General features: G+C 42.6%; 1 protein-coding gene across 1 annotated transcript in view; it reads right to left on the bottom strand.

Moving 5' to 3' along the window:
• Positions 1–3,089: 3,089 nt before the first annotated feature.
• HS6ST1 (heparan sulfate 6-O-sulfotransferase 1) overlaps positions 3,090–12,292 on the bottom strand; it is a 166,836-nt gene continuing 157,633 nt past the window's right edge. Inside the window, exon 2 of the mRNA XM_030456392.1 lies at positions 3,090–7,827. Within this exon, the coding sequence (XP_030312252.1) occupies positions 7,119–7,827 (709 nt within the window). The 3' untranslated portion in view covers positions 3,090–7,118. The remainder of the gene's footprint in view (positions 7,828–12,292) is intronic.

Below are 12,292 nucleotides of genomic sequence, written 5' to 3'. Positions count from 1 at the left end.
CGAGGGAGACATCAGCCTGTGGCGCCGCTGCCATTTTGTGCTCTAGGAGGGAGCGGCGGGGGGGGAGCAGCGCTGCCGGGTGAGGGAGGGGGGAGGGCGGTGGGTGTTCTGAGGTAAATAAAAGCAAGAAATGAATAAAAGTCTGGTACCTTTAAAGCACGGATCCTTCTTCAGCAGCAGTAATGGCTCCGGGACGTGGATGGGAGGTTGACTCCAGAAATTGGGACAAAAAACTCCCAAGACGGAGGAACGGAGTGTGAACGGTGCTTCTGCAAGGGGCTCAAGGCGCTCGGCAATAGGAACCGAGACAGGGCAGTGTTCCTTCTAGTGGCAGCTTTATAAAAATCTTACCTACTTGAGTCTCCGGTAACTTGAAGGGGATTCCTAACACAGGAGGGTAAGAAAAGAACGAGCAAAGCAGCACAGGTGGGGTGGTTCACATGCTGCTGGCATGTGTAGGGTGGAAACTGAAGTGTAATGGTGCCTGTTCCACTACAGGTCACATAAACATCAAGATATTCTCATCAAAGTTACTGTAAAGTGCTTGAATCAGAATTTTCTTACCCCTGAGCAGTAACTTTCGGTCAAAACCAGGTGAACAGCTCGTTTCATTCCTGTAACTAGAGAGCATTTTCACAAATCACACTTTGGGTCAAAGAGCTTCTGACTATGAAACAAACTAACAAACAAACAAGTTAATTCTGAAATATTTGGTATAACAAGTGCCATTTATGGGCTGCAAATCTGATTGTTGTGGGGACTGAAAAATAAAACTAAGACAACCGTACAGTATTAAAGGTAAATATTTTTTAAAATATGGTAGGGATTAGGAAATTTAAGGACTTTTTGTAATGTTGGCTCAAGTGTAACAACAGGAATAAATGGACTGCAGTGTCTGAGTATATTTCTGTGTTAGGAGTCTAGTTTTTTAGTAGAAAACAAATATTCTCCATAAACTTTACTGGCAGCTTTATCTGTGTAATCCAGGAAGGCAAGACACACCACACTGTAACAGCATCCAAAGGGCAATGCAAGGACAACACACACAACATGCTCAGTTTCAGGGTTTATTTCATCTGCTAACATTCATTCTTGATCTAGACAAAAGCTATTAGATTTTTTAAATCCAATTTTTCTTGTGGAATAGGAGAAAAAAACCTTTTTACACTCCTTGTTTCTTTAGCAAGATGCTATAAATAAATATATAAAACTTTAAAGTGTTTCTTGGCTCAGGTTAAACAGTTGTCTTATTTTTTGTTGGTTTTAAGTTCCTGAAGTGGAAAGAAAAGTGCAAACCATAAACATTCAGCCCAATGGAATGACACCAGCCACAATCACTTTCAGAGAAGCTAAATCTGTTTGATTTATAATATGGAAGGTGGAAGGTGGGTGGGGGACAGCTGTATTTTACCCTCGGTCACACAACTCCTAAAAGAGAAGAACTGAGTTCCTTGGGAGGTAAAGAACACAAGAAAGGGGGGAGAAAAAAAAAAGAAAAAAGAGACAGAGTAAGCATAGCCTGACAAAAATGACAGTGAAAAATAAAGTCAGATACTGGTAGGGGTGGTGAGAAATCCTGTGGCTGTTGCATGTTTGCCTGGCAGACCCCATGCAAACGCAGGGAAACTTCACATTGAGAGAGGGGGGATTTTTGTCTTTTCCTCATGAAAAATAAAAGATGAAAAGGGGCAACAGAAATAAGTTAAAGTATATTCCAATATGTACAAAACAAATCATGCTCAGTAAACCATTTGGTTAAAAATTACTCATTATAGGTACAACTCACTCCAGTCTGTGGAATTGACACCTGTGGGAAAAGAGGGAGAGAAGTGTGGGGTGTGGAGGAACAAGACAGCCTCATTTCCAAATCTTGCTTCTTTTCAGCTTGCATGGCTAAAAATCACAGCAAAAACCACCTGCAGCTGGGATAGCACAGGCTTTAATACCCATGCACTTATCAGGACTGCAATCTCCTTGGCAAAACTCCTGTGGATAGAGGCAAAGCAAACAGCTGACACTGTGCATGCTGCTTTACCTGAGTTGCTGCCTGTGCTTTAAAACCTTGGCTCTGCTGCATTCACCTCTGCCATTGGCACATGATCTGCTCATATTAGATAAAACAACAACAAAATGACAACACAGCCAGCCCTGTGGTTCGAATCCAGTAGGTAGAATGACTTGCATTGCAAGCTACAGCCCTGGAAATACAACATGCAGGATAGTCTGTGCTGCCAGCTTCCGTGGGGCTACAGATTTTTGTAAAATTGGAAAAAATTCTACAGGACAGGAGAGGGTGTGGGGGGTATCTTATAAACTCTAAACATCAGTTTCTGCTAGAGAAGCTTGCAGCCTCAGGATATAAACCTGGGTCAGGCCCTGTTCTGTAATGTCAGATGTGGCCTTCTGTAGCTGTGCAGGGGTCACAGGGAAGTGATTTGATGGGCTCAGAATGAAAACTTCCTAACTGACTGTGGGGGTCCTTCTCTCTTTTGTCATACATCAGCAACTGCACCAACCTTTCTGCTCCTACAGGACAGCCCTGGCAGAGATGATTCAAAAGCTTGCTGTTGGGACCTTCCTGAGGCTGCTTCCATTGCTGCTCTAGTTTTGTAAGGGACTATGGTGTGCAAAGTCCTCTCCATTTATTCCAAAATGCTGAGCACAAAGGGAGAAATTCAGGCAAGCCAGAAATTGACTGTTCCTTTGTTGAGCATTTTTTGTTGATGGCTTGGAGCCCCAGGACTGGGAAATACCCACTTCATCTGCAGGGGTCATGTGCAGGGGTCAGCAGAGGGTAAAATGGTAGATCATAGAATCATAGAATTGGCTGGGTTGGAAGGGACCTCAGAGATCATCAAGTCCAACCCTTGATCCACTCCCCCCGGGGTTCCCAGCCCATGGCACTCAGTGCCACATCCAGGCTCTTTTGAAATATCTCCAGACACGGAGAATCCACTCCTTCCCTGGGCAGCCCATTCCAATGGCTGATCACCCTCTCCAGAAAGAAACTCTTTCTAATCTCCAACCTAAACCTCCCCTGGCACAACTTGAGACCATGCCCTCTTGTCTTGCTGAGAGTTGCCTGGGAAAAGAGACCGACCCCCCCCTGGCTCCAACCTCCTTTCAGGGAGTGAGGATGTAGAGAGATGGTACAAGCCATCATCTTTGCCCTGATACCAGGAACTGCCTGACCAAAATGCTCACTCACACCAATATTGCTAACTGTATACACCTTTAGAAATACCCTAAATAAGCCCCAGCATTTTCACAAGGTTTTTTTCACAAGGTGACCTTGGAACACTAGCTGAACCACTGTGGGATGGACAAGCATCTGACTGGGTAAAATCTGAATTCAAGGGGAACTCTCTCAGCAGCTTCCAGTAAGAGACACAAGAACTGCAGTCTTACACCAGCCCTCACTATATGCAGCACTCACCTATCCTGACCAGGACTGTGATGCACTGACAGGGCCCATGGAGAAACACTTCTTGTAATGAAGAAGGTCTCAGTGTGTCTGGAAGTCACAGGAAAAACAATTTGTGAGAAGGAGGCAGATATTGAACAAGTTTGTACTATCTGATTAGGTGCCTTAAGGCCTTTTTTTGCCACCCACTTGAAAACTACGCATACGTTTTTTCATGTTGTTGTAGCATCAAATAGTCCTTAAAATAAACTGTACCACTTCAAACTGTAGTACATAGAAATCACAAAAACACTACATTCACATTATGTTTAAAAGGTTCCCTTAAACCCACTAAAGCATAGTGCCAAGTACTGTCCTGTAACCCATGCTCTGGCACACAGCACTTACAATAAATTAAAGCCTGGCTTACAGTCATAAACAGACCAGCAGGGCAGCCAGGGTGAACAATGGCTTTTGGGTCATTCTCTTCATTTCCAATATTCAGAATCTGTTTCAAAGTGACCTATCCTTCTCATCCCATGGAGTACCTCTTTACGGTGTGTAAATCTGTTATTCTCAATGCTGGAGAAACCAAGGAATTTGCTGGGTGCAGGATTTGAATCTAGGAATTTCTTCCCCAGTGCTCAGCTGAGGTCAGGGCTCCTGTTGTGGCCTGAAGTGAAACTGTTAAGACAGTTTTCAAGATAGTTTACTTTCACTTGCTTGTTACTGTAATTTATTACAAAAAGAATGTTGGAAACAAGGCCTCCTACTGACATGCTTCTAGGATCAGAGGCTGCCTCCAGTTTAGAGAATCCTGCAGACAGATCCATCCAGCTGGATTTTTCTAGCTGCTTGCTCAGAGCCTGTAACACATGAACAACTCAGGCAAACCAGGGCGAATAATGTTATTGGTCCTAATTATACACAGTCCTATTTACTGTCACCTTTTGGTAGAAGGAAGCAGAATTAGGCTCTCAGAAGTCAGTGCTGGCATTTGCAGACTTGCCTGGGCATTCACTGCCAGAACTCAGCTTCTGGGCACCTGAAATATGGATCAGCTGCAGTCACCATTGGTGTATTATGGAGCTAAGATGCACAGAGAAAAGCCTTTGGGTAAAGGTGGAAACTGTGCATATTAAACAGTTGCTCTTAATATCTTGTCTATTGTTTTTTTGTAGTTAAACAGTCAGTAAAATTGCATTTTAAAAATAGAAGTGTTTTCTTTAGTTGGAGCAACACATAAAAGGGGTGGGACCAAGCAGATGTAGCTCCTCCCAATCTTGGAATACAGAGATGAGCCAAGTAGATTTGTAATGCAATCTGCCCTGAAGCCAACAACCTAAAACTGCTTCATTCTGCTTCCTACTTTTCAGAGAGGAGGAAATACTTATGGTCAGGCTACACATCTCTGGGATCAGGGGCCGTTTTGTGGCAGAAGGACTGACAGAACCTGAAACACAGCAACACCACTAGGAAGTATTTGTGCCAGCTGAATGCAAGTTTCACTGTGCTTGTGGATGGCTGGATGGGTTCATGCCTGTGCATTTGGCAGCACCAGGATGTGAACCTCATTGAAATCCATCTGAAATCAACAGGAAAGACATCGCTTCACTTTGGTATATTTGGGATCAGGGCTGTAGCAGGGCTGTATTTAAGACCAAAGTACTGTTTGTATCTTCTGTTCTTAAGTTTTTACTCATCTTTACTCTTCTGAAGAATGCTATCTCCAAAAGCAAGGTGTATCACGTAGGGTGTAGAAGAAATGTGGCAGCTCCTTTGCTTTAGGCAGCCTCTCCTTTGCAAAACTCAGTCTGAATTTGAAACTGCTGGAAAAGTGCACAGAGGCAGAGAGAGAATTAAACCAGAAAACAAGCAAGCACTTCAATGGATCTGGGTGATGGGAAAGGGACACTGGAAAAATGACATGCTGAAGTTAAATTCATTACCTCTCTGCCTCTCCTCTGGTGATTTCAAGGCTGTATTTGATCCACACTTAACGTGGCCTTTGAAAATCAAATCATATTCCATTTTGTCCACAGTTTACCTCATCATGTCTGACAGACTGAGTAATAAGGGAGTGACCCATGAAACAGGCAAAAACTGCTTCATTTCCATTCTTCCAGCCAAAGAAGTGCTTGCAACAGCAAGAAAATAAGCCATACATTAATTTGGTGAGTGGGAAGAGGAATTACAGAACTAATTGTTGTTTTATGACTCAAAAGTAAGTAAGCAAAACCTGGTTAGACCATCATCACACCGGAGGATTAAACTTACAAGAGTCCTTGAAAAACAGCATTGAAAAATAAAAGGTTTTGGTTTGAAAGTGGTCTGTGACTACAAAAACCTTATCCATGATTCCCCTTTACAGTTTTATGAACACAGTGTGTTCGTTTAAAATAAAGAGCTGCAGAACAGGCACTCTGCCAAAAGACAATGTTCACTGTCTCGTAATTAATTCAGACCCATAGTCAGAAATTTTCACAGCTCTGGAAGAGAGCCCCATCCTGTTCCCACTTAAATCAATTCCAGTGACTTCACTGGATGCAGGCTGATGCCATTATCTCTTGATAAAAGCAAGTCAAAATAATTGAAAAAATACAGATACAGGTACATCTGTAGGCTTGTTCTCATTCAGTATTTCACAAAGAAATAAACAAAACAGGTTCATCCCCTTGTCATATTCCCATTAATGACTGATTATTTCTAGAGTCTTCTCTGGAACTTAGGCAGATTTACCAGGAAGTACTGCTATTTAAATTATTCTTTCTGTTTTTTAGTTATGTAGGATTGGGTGTTCATGTGCTGTTAACATGTAATACTGATGGCAGTGTGAGCAGATGTGTAGGGTAACAGGATGGAATGTGGGTGCATGTTTGAGCCTATGTGGAATTTGATTGGTTTTGTTGGGTTTTTTTGGGGAGGACCTGACTGTGAAACTGATCTGGGAGCTAAATGCATGAATTCCCTATTATTTTTATGATGAAGTTCCCAATGCTTATGTGATACCAGTGCAATGTAACAAAAACCATTGTGCTAAGTACATATCCTAGGCCATAGTCAATTTGCCTTAATGTTTCTCATCATCAGATGTTTTTTTTCTTCTTTCTTTCTTTGTACAGAGCTCAGTTGTCTGGCAGTAACCACCCTTGGGCTCAGACCACCACCTGGCAGGATAGCACATCCTCAACTTGGTCACGTTTATCATTGACTTTAAAGTAATGTAATTCCCATCCCACCTCCAAAAACACCCACATGAAAACCTCCATTTCCTTTCCTTTTAAATTATGCATCTTTATATCATTGTGCTGAGGGGATAAACAGATTTTTAAAATCCTACTTCTGCCATTTGCATTTGAATTGTAAAGATAAGAAACATTCTTTTGTATTTGGCCTGAAGAGCGGGTAATTGCATTTGTGTATTTTTTTTTATCTCTGCATTATAATGTTGAACTTTTTTTTTTTCATTTTTATGTATTTATTTATTTTTTTTTTAAAGAATCTTAACGGTCTTGTAAGAAACAGTAAAAAGACCCTACGCTCAAGGAAGCAATCTATCTTCTGTTTTACAGACTTGCTTTTAAATAAAATATTTTTGACGGGTTGTTTTTTTTTTTTGGTTTTTTTTTTTTGCAATTTTACTTCCAGGTTTGTTTTTGTTTTTTTTTTTTATATGGAAACCCTAGAATACTGTTCATATAAAAGTCTCCCTAGGCTACCACTTCTCTATAATATGGCTCATGTAGTCCTCAGTGGGCAAACGTCCTTGCTCCTCGGTCTCTTCCTTGGGAAGCGCTTCACTGGACCGGTGAAGAAGCCTCTCTTCCCGGTTCTTTATCCTCTGCTCCATCCTCTCCAGCTGCCTCCTGTACTGGTAGCGCTGTTGGAAAAGGTCTTTTGCATAGTCGTAGAGCTGCATGTCCAAGTCATTGAGCTCCTCAATCCTCCGGATGGTGTCATTGTCCACCTCCACCCCTCCCGCCCTGGTGCTGTTGTACTGCATAAAGGGACGGATGAACTTCAGGTTGAAAGTCCTCTCAAACAGGTACTGAGTCTTTCTCTGGAACTCCGTCAGGCCGAAGAAGGCCATGTCTTTGAGGTTCTTTTTTGCACTCTCCAGCAGGATCTGCGCCCGCTTGTTCTCTGGGATGAAGGACATGTTGTAGCACCCCACTAAGCTCAGGTCAGCCAACATCCTCACTTGGCGGTTGTTGGCCAAATTGTAGGGGCAATCCATGAACTCCTGGAGCGTGCAGCCTGACCAGTCCGTGCCCTCGTAGCACGAGGGCAGCTCTTCAGGAGTTGGGGTCCTGCCATCACACATGTGCAAGGAGGTTTTCCACGTGGCTCCTCTCTGGACGTGACGCCATTCGCTGAGGTAACGAGACACAGGATCTCTCAGCAGTGTGATGTAGTAAAATTTTCTACAAGAAGAAGAGAAAATGAAATAAGTATTCTGCTAGTAACAAGAAAGAAGGCTGGGCAAGCTGGGATCCAGTGCAGGTATCAAAGGACAATAAATTGACATCGCAGCATCTATTCCACTGTGCTCTTGGATTATTTTGTTCTTGCAGGATCTCTTGCAAATCAGTTTTTGCAGCATTAGACCCATATTTATCTTTCTCACCACCCACCACTTTAGTCTTGTTGAGTAGTAATGTAAATGCTGCAATGTAAATTGCAACATCCATTTCCAGCAACAGACTCCAATGTCAGAACATATCATAGAACCATAAAATGATTTGGATTGGAAAGAACCTTAAAGATCATCTAGTCCCAACTCCCCTGCCAAGTCAGGACACCTTCCACTAGACCTGGTTGCTTAAAGCCCCATCCAACGTGGCTTCTGAATCCTTCCATGGATAAGGCATCTACACGTTCCCTGGGAAATGTGGGCCAGGGTCTCACCATCCTCAGTGAAAAAATTATTCCTAATATCTGATCTAAATCTTCCCTCTTTCAGTTGGAGACCATTACCCATTGTCTATCTCTCCATGCTGTTGTAAAAAGTCCCTCTCCAGCTTTCTGCTAGCCCCTTCAGGTACTGGAAGGCTGCTCTATAGGTCTCTGGAGTTGTCTCTTCTCCAGGCTGAAGAACCCCAACTCTCAGCCCATCTCCATAGGTCAGGTGTCCCAGGATCAGAATTCCACTGATCCCCCAACTTCAGAGAGTGACTGTGACTTCAGGGACTGCCAGGCCTTTCACACAACAAGGTGTCCCCTGAAAAAAGGGCAGCAGGACAGCCCAGCAATTGCTCTGTTTATGAGCTGGGTCTATCATGTTCCATTTGTGCAGACCAGGACACCTGCTGCTTGATTGATTTAGCTGCCAGGATAATACCACAGGAACATCAGCACAAAGTAACAGGAAACCAGGAATGCAATATGCTTTTGTAGAAGGAGATGGCAGGAGCTGACAACAAGGAACAGTAGCAATAGTTTGTCCCAATTTCAGTGAATCTACTATGAATTAAGATAAATTTAAGGCTCATTTTTGACACGTGGGACTAAAAAGGGTGAAAAAGCAAAGCAATCAGAAGGTACCCACACAGTGACATGGGGCATTCTTGATCTTCTAAGTCTAATGAAGTCCCCAACAACACAAGCAGTACCTTGAACTGAAAATGTGACAGCTGTTTTTACAAAGATAGCTTCCAGCTTCAGCTCATCTTGAGTCTAGCTCAAGTTCTGGGATTGGTAGGGATGGCAGTCTGTGATGACCCTCTCCAGACAGATGGAAACAGGCCTTTTTTCCTTCCCTTCTGCTAGCTTGGGACTAAGGTGTCTTTGAGTGTTACTAAAGCAAGGAAATACCTTTTCTAGCTGATAAAGCAGGGAATAAAATCCACATGTGCTCCCAGCACACGGGGACACTGGGTGACACTGTGCACAAGTGGGAGTCGAGGACAATTGCAAGAGGTTTAACAAGGCCAAGTTCCAGGTCCTGATTTATGATCTCAACAACCCTGGGCAATGCTACAGGCTTGGGGAAGAGTAGCTGGAAAGCTGTCTGGCAGAAAATGACCTGGGGGTTCTGTCATGAATGAGGCACTTCAGGACATGTTCTAGTGGGACGGTGATTTGTTTTTTCTTTTTTTACAGCTGGACTTGGTGATCTTAGAGGTCTTTTCAACTGTGACAATTCTGCGATAAATCAAACCCATAAAACACATGCAGTTGTGGGTACTCTTCCTTTCAGCTACTTTGTGGGTGCCCCAGACAGCTACTTCTGTATTCCTAAAAACTCATTTCTTAAGTGTGCTCTTCTGGCCTGGTGAGTTTCACTCAATACTGCCACATATGAAACCCAAACAGTACCAGTTTGGTCATGCAATCCTAAGTCTCACTGGCCTTCCTGAAATCACCAATTTTGAGCAGTCTGGCTAGTTAGATTTTTCTTTTCTTCTCCTGCAAAGTTGGGCAGGATAGCATTACTACTCTGGCAGGATCTTCTTCTACATATCCATGATATCCTGATCCCCAGGAGGACAAATAATAGCAGAAGCCAAGGTCACATCTCTGCCTTTCCTTCTATTCCTGTCCTCTATAGTTCCAATCTGAAAATCCACCTGAAGCTCTCTGGGGACATTTACAACTTGAGCATTGCAACTTGGATCTGCATGCAAGCCACACGGTTTGGGCTGAAGAAAAAGATCACTAATGTATTTATTAAACACAGCAAAATGAAATCATGTTTTTGATAAAACAGCCCTGTATTAGAACTGAAGTTTCAGGGAGGAAAAAAAAATCAGTATTGGAAAAGAATGGCACTTGTAGTACACAAATTAATTCAGGAAGCTTGAGTGTAAGTACCCCCTCTGACACAATGAGCCTATGAGCACCACACCAATCTCCCTCTGCCTGTTCCCCATGCACAAAGGAAGGGCTGACAATGCCTCCTTTCTTATTCTGGCAATTCAGATCATAACCATCTTCTGGAGTTGGAACCATCTCCTTCCATGTTTATGCAAAGCCCGTTTCAGCATGGATTGAGGCCAGGGGATGGGAGGTAACTGAGGGCAGATTTCCATGACACAGGCATCGGGGGCAGTGCTGCCCTCCAGGGCTCCCACCCCAAACCTTGCACAAAGCAGCCTTAGTTTTGCTAGCAGAGTTTGCTGGGTTTGTTTGGGTTTTTTGTTTGTTTTGTTTATTGTTTGTGGTTTATTTTTTTGCAGGGCCATGCTGCACATGCAGTCACTGAGCAGATCTACAGAAAAAAGAAACCTTTCTTGCAGATGTATTGCAGAATAACCCCCATTTAGTAACACTCTGACTGAATTCCTGAAGGGGAAATGAAACCCTTCTTCCTTTAAAAACACTGTTTCTTCTGTTTTGTTAATAACAAGTCAACATAATTGTGATAAACTTACAGATTCTGATTATGATGCTATTACCTTTCTTTAGTCCATTGCCATTTATTCTTTCCTACACTCCAACACACCCTTCTTACTTCCCACTGCTAGTCTCTAAAATCTGCTAAGAACTGCTTATTTGACTCTGCAATCCCCTATTTTTTGCTGTGATTAAATGCTTCCCTCCCAAACAGCCAAAATATTTTACTTTTTATTTCTGCAGGTTATTCACTGAGCTTTCAAACATCTCCCACAGGAAAAGCAAAATCTCTAATAAGTCCTTCTTGACTACTGTGGTGGCCTTTCAATAGAAAATGAGAAAAATAGCTACTTCCAATCATACATGCTTCATCCTGCCTGCCAGGAGGAGGAGGGGAAAGGGGAAGGAAGCTGCAGAGGGCAGCTCCAACCATATAACCCCAATCTGTCAAAGCAACACGCCCCCAGGCTACAATTTTTCTACTGCTAAAGAAAATAATAATAATAATAATAAAAAGTCTTCCTGTGTCCTTGCTGAATTCACTGAACTGAACAGGGTGTCTGCCAGCTTGCAGGGATGAAAACCACTGTTTTGTTTAAAGAAAAGCAGTGATGTTAAACACGTGGCTGATTTAAGGCATCCTTCTGAGCCAGGCCCATCTATTTACTACACACTTCTCAAATAGGACCCTTACTCAATTCAAACTGGCTCTCCCTGCAGATAGTGAATTAAATAATGAAGCAGTGAATTTGCCTCATACAAGCTACATGAAAATATGGACCTACCCTGCAGGGTTATTTGGCAGGGACCAAGGAAATAACTACAGCAGTAAAACCCTCACCTTGGAAAGCCAGTTCAGAGGGTTATGAGGTGATGGTTCCACTGAAAATGGACAGTGACTCTTACAGGAGCAATTCCAGCAAGGACTTCCAGGTAAATAATATGTAAAGGCTTCTCTAATGATGGATGAGCTGAGAATGTGGCAGATGAAAGTTAACAAAGAATTTATATCCTTGGTATAAAGTCATAATGAATGAAACCTACAAATAACAGAAGCCATAAAATGTGTTTTAGTCTCTTCACTTGCTTCAGCAAAAGTTGCCTCCTGCCTTATTTGCCAGCAGTACAACAAACCCCTGCTTACCATGTAGAATCCCAAACTTGGAAACACCTCCGTGTTTTGGTTTGGTTTTAATCTCTACAATCTGATTTCTTGCATAACAAAACACACTGTCAGCTAGAGATTGGAATTTAATGTATGTACAATGCTTACTTCCTTTGGTAGCAAATGGCCCTAATTTTTCTCAGTCAATTTCCTCTCATCTGGTGTTCATTTAGACTCTTCCTGCATTTCCCAAACAATAAACTGTTCAGCCCTTTAAAAGTCGTAGAAAAAGAAAGCAAACCCTACTCAAACAAATAAACAAGCCTCTCTTGCCCCCCTATGTTTAAATAAAGGTTGCCACACAAAACACCAAAAGCCAAGAATCCAGTACTCACTTGTATAAACACCTATATCAACAGTTTTCATTTCCAGTAAATGAGAGGAGTGTT

Source organism: Calypte anna, chromosome 9 (genome assembly GCF_003957555.1).
Source record: "Calypte anna isolate BGI_N300 chromosome 9, bCalAnn1_v1.p, whole genome shotgun sequence".
NCBI lineage: Eukaryota > Metazoa > Chordata > Aves > Apodiformes > Trochilidae > Calypte > Calypte anna.
This window is presented reverse-complemented; position numbering and strand designations above follow the sequence as displayed.